Source organism: Periplaneta americana, chromosome 4, assembly GCF_040183065.1.
Source record: "Periplaneta americana isolate PAMFEO1 chromosome 4, P.americana_PAMFEO1_priV1, whole genome shotgun sequence".
NCBI lineage: Eukaryota > Metazoa > Arthropoda > Insecta > Blattodea > Blattidae > Periplaneta > Periplaneta americana.
The window spans coordinates 71903183-71909182 of record NC_091120.1 but is presented as its reverse complement, the minus strand read 5'-3'; the positions used below and the strand labels follow the sequence as shown (position 1 = coordinate 71909182).

The 6000-nt window shown below is 37.9% G+C and overlaps 1 protein-coding gene across 1 annotated transcript in view; it reads right to left on the bottom strand.

Moving 5' to 3' along the window:
• Nucleotides 1-1094: 1094 nt before the first annotated feature.
• Nucleotides 1095-6000, bottom strand: part of LOC138697906 (venom carboxylesterase-6-like) — a 38524-nt gene continuing 33618 nt past the window's right edge. Inside the window, exon 10 of the mRNA XM_069823495.1 lies at nt 1095-1451. Coding sequence (XP_069679596.1) covers nt 1241-1451 — 211 coding nt within the window. The 3' untranslated portion in view covers nt 1095-1240. The remainder of the gene's footprint in view (nt 1452-6000) is intronic.

The following is a 6000-nucleotide window of genomic DNA, read 5'->3' as shown; positions in this document are numbered from 1 at the left end:
GCTGTGGTTTATTTTTAAGTATTGCTTTGTTGTTGGTGTAATTATTACAAGTATTTCTTACTTCGATAGGAAGTATAAAGTAAATTGAAAAATAAACTCCAACTCTTTGCGGAATAAACCTTTCATATCGAATTATATTATAGTGCATAGTTCTGATTGCTATTCATAACGATAAATAATAAACACACATTCAATTTCATTTTCAACAATGCATTCTTGTTTATACAATCAGTTAAATTTAAGCAGTTTCATAGTATGTATAATAACGTGGTACCGACATTACAATATAATTCTGTGGCCGGGAGGAAAAAGGTCTTCAGTCAATTTTTTGTGAAAATGAGATTTTTATATATTCTGAAAGCGGAAACAATTCTCTATAATCTGGTAAAACGGTTAAAGTCAAATAAGACTCCTGACTGGATTTATAGAGCGTTACCAAATGTCCTAAGTACTTTTTGAATCGAGCAAACACAGAATAAAGGACTTGAGAATGTTTAATATTTTATTCCTTACGAACATCACATGTTTACTTTCCAGGCTTCTAGAGAAAGGTCTAACTTGTATTTTAGCTATTTTATCACATACTGATGCCCTTTCCTTTTAAAATTTTAAGCACCAGGTAAACAATCCTATATTGTTAAAGACCGATTTTGAATTCCTAATGATTTATATTTCTCATTTATTTTGACATGAAAAAGGTCTTATGTTTAAATAGTCCCTTCTTCTCAGTTTGGGTTCTAGCCTTAAAAGGGCTTAAGTGCGGCTATTTTTAGAAATAAGAAAATTGATAAATGAGCAACATTACCTATTCTAGAAGAAATATAAACAAATAATATCCAGGGAAAACTTCTTAAAAAACTATAATTGACACCAATTTCAATCTTTCTACTGCTCTCCTGAAAAGTTTAAAATTTTTACTGAAGACCTTTTTCCTCCCGGCCACAGAACTATGCAGCTGCACACTTTCCTTTTACTCTCGCCACGACCGCGACAGTGCGATAACAAACCAATATCCGACTTCCACAAAAGATTTACCAACAAGTGTTTTAAAAACAAATTTCACTGTAAAATGAAAACACAAAAGGGAAGGAAAATGGGAGAGAAAGAGAGAGAGAAAATGCCGCCGCCCCCCTGGAAATTGCTACCCAAGGCAACTGCCTAGGTTGCCTAGGCCTAAATCCAGCACTGCTTGTAAGGATTAAAATCGAGAGTACAGTATTAGAGAATAAAATAATATTGTTTATAGGTCGTTGTGCTCCACTTTCACTGGGATGTCTATCCTCATCTGTGGTTCATCAATAGGAAGTGTATCCCAGAACTTCTGCTGACCGAGGTTGTCGCTAGTCTGCATTCCGAGTCTCTTTGGACCGTGAATGTGTAGATAATTGAGAACTTGAGCATTAGGAGTTACGGGATTCCATTTGAAATTCCTTCCAGCGGGCACTGGATTCCTGAAAGTTAGCATTCATTCTTAAGCCATATAAACATAGATATGTTGTTAGAAGAAAAATGCATTGTATTAATAAAATTGCAATTTATTGTATGTAATATTAACTGGAATTAATTTTTTATGATCAATCATGGAGAATAGAAGACAGATGGAAATTGTCTTGACGACGTTGTCAGAGTGTAATCTGCTTACACGCAACCACAAGCTTGAGCTCTGCGTTCCTAAGTTTTGGCAATATCACATGCTTCTGCTTCACGCTTGAAATAGATGTGCTTTTTATAAATGAAGTCCCTTGCCTGTTTACGGAAAACTCGTCTATATTCTGTATTTGAGTTCTGTTTAAGTCAACCTGACAGTAATATCAATATCATACACGAAATATAACAAAACACAAACCAAAACACTTAAAGCTCCACTTTTTTGTCATGGCATATAGACGTAGGTAGGGTACAAAAACCGCTTTAAGTGTAACGACGCTGACTATACTGTCACATGGCTCTCAGTACTACTTGGCGTATCCTGCTCATCGGACTTCGTTTGTGGTGACAGCCATAGTTGTGTTTAAATTCAGGAGTTTCATCAATTGCTCGCAAGAAATCCTTCTACCTGATTTAAGTGCATCAATTGCGCACGTAGTTCTTTTCGCAGATTTTCCTTTCCGTTTTATAGAGACTTAGCATTCTAGGCGCATCAGGACGCTGTTGGCAGGTATGGTTAAAATAAGTTTCTCTTTAAATTATTAGACACAATTTGTCGTTCTGAAACACCACTTCGTTCATGGTTATGCTTGATTTCATTGCTGAATAGTAGGCCTATGTGCTTAAGATATATCCTTATCTTACAAGTTTTAACTGTGCTTCTCCATGCCACTCCACGCTGAATCTCTCGATCCTTACGAAATATGAATTCATTTAACAAAATCAAATTCTGTTTCCTCTCGCTTAGTAGAGTAAAGGTTGGTAATATTGCGATACTAATAATATTATGATAGTTCTTTTTGAGAATTTTTTACAGTTTTACTGAGCGAGAGGAAGATCGGTTTTTTTGCGTCAACGTATTAAGGAATGTTTGTGAACAAGTTTCTGCACAAAACCGGTCTTTCTCTCGCTCAGTAAAATTGTAAAAAATTCTCAAAAAGTATTATCATAATATTATTAGTATCACGATGTTACCAACCTTTACCCTGTATGTTCAAATTGAAGCAGGAATTAGGAGAGGGAGAGACCGATTTATTAGCGAAGTGATATCTCCATATTTTTATTACATGTATTCGCGGGGATGTTCTGGCGACTTCGTTAGAATTAGCTTCCCACACAGGTGTTTCGTCACTTGTCAGCATCGGACAGATTTACAGCCACCTGTGCGGTATTGTATATAGAGACTCGCTGAAGCGTAAAAGCCAAAGTTGGACTAGACCCGTGGGAAAGTAATTGCAAGCTTGGGTTTTCCAAAGAACGGGGTTCTCCAAAATCGACAAACTAATTAGATGTTGTGGGAAATCCAAAGTCTAAATTTAGAGATGACGTATTTCGCGCCCAATAAGAAGAGATCTTGGTCCAGCTTATAAGGTCACTTTGGACCAATAGGGAATAGATTTTAGGCCGGTTAAGTGACGTAGTTTTTAACCAATAGGATAGTTAGTTTTAGCGTGGGATAGGTTTTTATAAATAAGGGTGACGGGGAGCGGACACAATCACAACATCTCATCGTGTCGGCGGCCCTACATACAGGGCACAAACACAACTTCTTATCGTGTCGGCGGCTCTACATACAGGGCGCAATAACTACTTCGTTTTGTGTCGACAGGACTACGACTTCTTTTCGTGTCGACGGCACGACACACTGAGTTTTTTTTGGTGTCGGCGGCCCAACTTAATAGTCTTCCTTCCGGCGAAGACTCGATAGATAGAACGTTGTCATCGGCGAGACTACTCGTCAACGTTTAGGAACGTCGATCATAGTGTACTGGGCATAGTATTGAATTTATAGTATCGGATAGAGCTTATTTAGGGCTGCCATAGAGTCGATACAGAAGTGCGACCAACGATTGAATTATAAGTCAGCCGGAAATATATACTCTAGGGTTTACCAAGTGAATACGACAATAAACTTATAGTTTTGGAGTTTACACTGCCTTTTATATAAGTAGCCGGCTTGGTCTTATTCCCGACATCATCCTACACCACAACCGTACCTCGGCTACCCTGAGTGAATCTCACGCAACACCGAGACGCACCCACCCTCAAAATGTATGTTCACACTACACACTAGTGAGTAGCAACTAGGTGACTTATAAACTACACGCTAGGGAACTTGGGACATAATTGCTTGAAACGCGCCTTCTTTATAGACTACTGGTATGTTTTTAAAAACCTTGACATCATGGTGCAGCACTGAATTAAGAAGGTAGCATCCTAATGCAGTTTCATTACAAATTATGTGGAAAAGATAAGGGCCTAATATATTACAATAATGTTTAAAACACTGTAAAGAAGATACTAACATTGTCAACGTTCAAAATTAACATGTTATTCTACATTTTATTGACATTATTCCACTTTTAAATTTTCTCATGCAATTTCGGTCAGAGTATGGGACCGGTGCCCACCCAGAATCGTGAAGCATTTGGGGAGCTACGACAAGTAGTGAAATCCGGTTGCGAATGCCAGCTATAACGGCTGGGAGGATCATCGTGCTAACCACACGATACCTCCATTCTGGTTGGATGATCGTCCACCTCTGCTTCGGCATGTGAGCGTGAGGCCAGCAGCCGGCTGGTCGGTCTAGACCCTTCACGGGCTGTAGCGCCACGGATTATTATTATCCCACTTCTAAAGCATCTTCAGATATCAAAACCCCAATCGCTGGTGAGGTAGAGGAGAAGGTGGAAATTTGGGCTAGGAGTGGTAATATGGGCTACCTCGTTTTTTACTATATATGGTGTTGTTACCTAGCGAAAAAGCTCTAAAAATACATCTCGTGTCCATCAGTCTGCGCACACAAAGAGACAAACCAGTTGTCTTTGTGGCGTGGATGTGGTGTGTTCTTTGTGTTTTTCATCAATTTCAAAGTTTTTGCAGGTATATAATTTCAATTTTATTGAAAAAAAATATTTCGTGTTTAGAAATCACGCTTGATGTGTTGCACCGATTAAGAATAGCTCTATCACATGGCATAAGAATAATATTTATTTAGAACAACAATTACCATACATAAACTTAGAAACCTTCCATGAGTCGATGCTGCTAATATGGCTACCGCTATGTGTCAAATATGGGTTAGGTAGCCCATATTACCAGCATGTTAACAAGTCCCGTATTTTCACTATCCCTATTTGCGTTATTTGTTACAGAATATTGCCATTGATGTGACACAGGTTTCCTACTTATGTTTCTTTGTTTTTTTTTTTTCCAATTTTATTTTCAAATTTTTGTGGTAGCCCATATTTAAACCCCACTACCCATACAGGACCAGTTCGTCTTTCTTTCAAAAAGTAATTATATTTAAATATATATTGCAACTATTGACCTTTAAGATTGGAAAAACTGTATATGAATAATTACTCTGTATGTCAATAAAGATTTTCAAGCAATATGCAACGCCATTTTCCATCATTATGAGGAAAACAAAATGGTAGCCCATATTTCCACCTTCTCCTCTATATATCCATGTTTGTTTAGTGAACGTCATAATCAAGCAAGCATTTTCGTTTACTAGCTACTACGGACTTGATTGCTATGCACTATGTAGCTTTGGATCATGACTTCTGACGTCACATCCGTCTTTTTAGACAACTATCTAGTTCACTTCAGCTGGAAATGTAGCTTTGGTATATGTATCCATAATGAACCATTACACGCTAGGAGTGACGACCGTTAGAAGAACTTTATCATTTTGTATTTAGTCAGGAGGCAAGTGACAGTCGTGTGTGTATTGATTAGTATCGTCAACATGGACACAAGTGACAACAGCGTGAGTATTCATTAGTGTTGCCAACACCAGATATTAAAATATTATTCACCCAAACCTTGTTCCAGATAAAATTTACTCTATTTGCATGCTCCCCGCGCAATTGATGTGTTTAAAGCGAGAAGGTCTGTGCGCAGTTAATGTATTTACATCTAAGGGGTCTGCGCGCAATTGATCACTTTTTGATCTCCTCGTGCGCAATTGATGTACACCTTAAATTCACTTTTGACTATTCTTAACCTACTCTTCAGTTGACTGTTTTAGCATGGAACATTCCTAAGTTACACGCTATTTTGACCAACCATATTTCCAAGTATTAAATCTTTCAACATCAGTTGAGTTAAATTTCTGAGCAAATGGCGTTGTGAAATTATATTACGAAGAAACATAATGAAAACTGGGTGGTATTCATAGACATTTCGCAGCACGCGCTACGAGCGTACTAAGCTAGCCCCGGCTATCCCCTGGTTACTAGTACAGAATTCAAATCATATCCTATCGCTAACACTGGTTTATGAATACGAAAAACGCTGATAATCTACCGAAAGCCCGCGCTAAAAATGTCTATGAATACGGCCCAA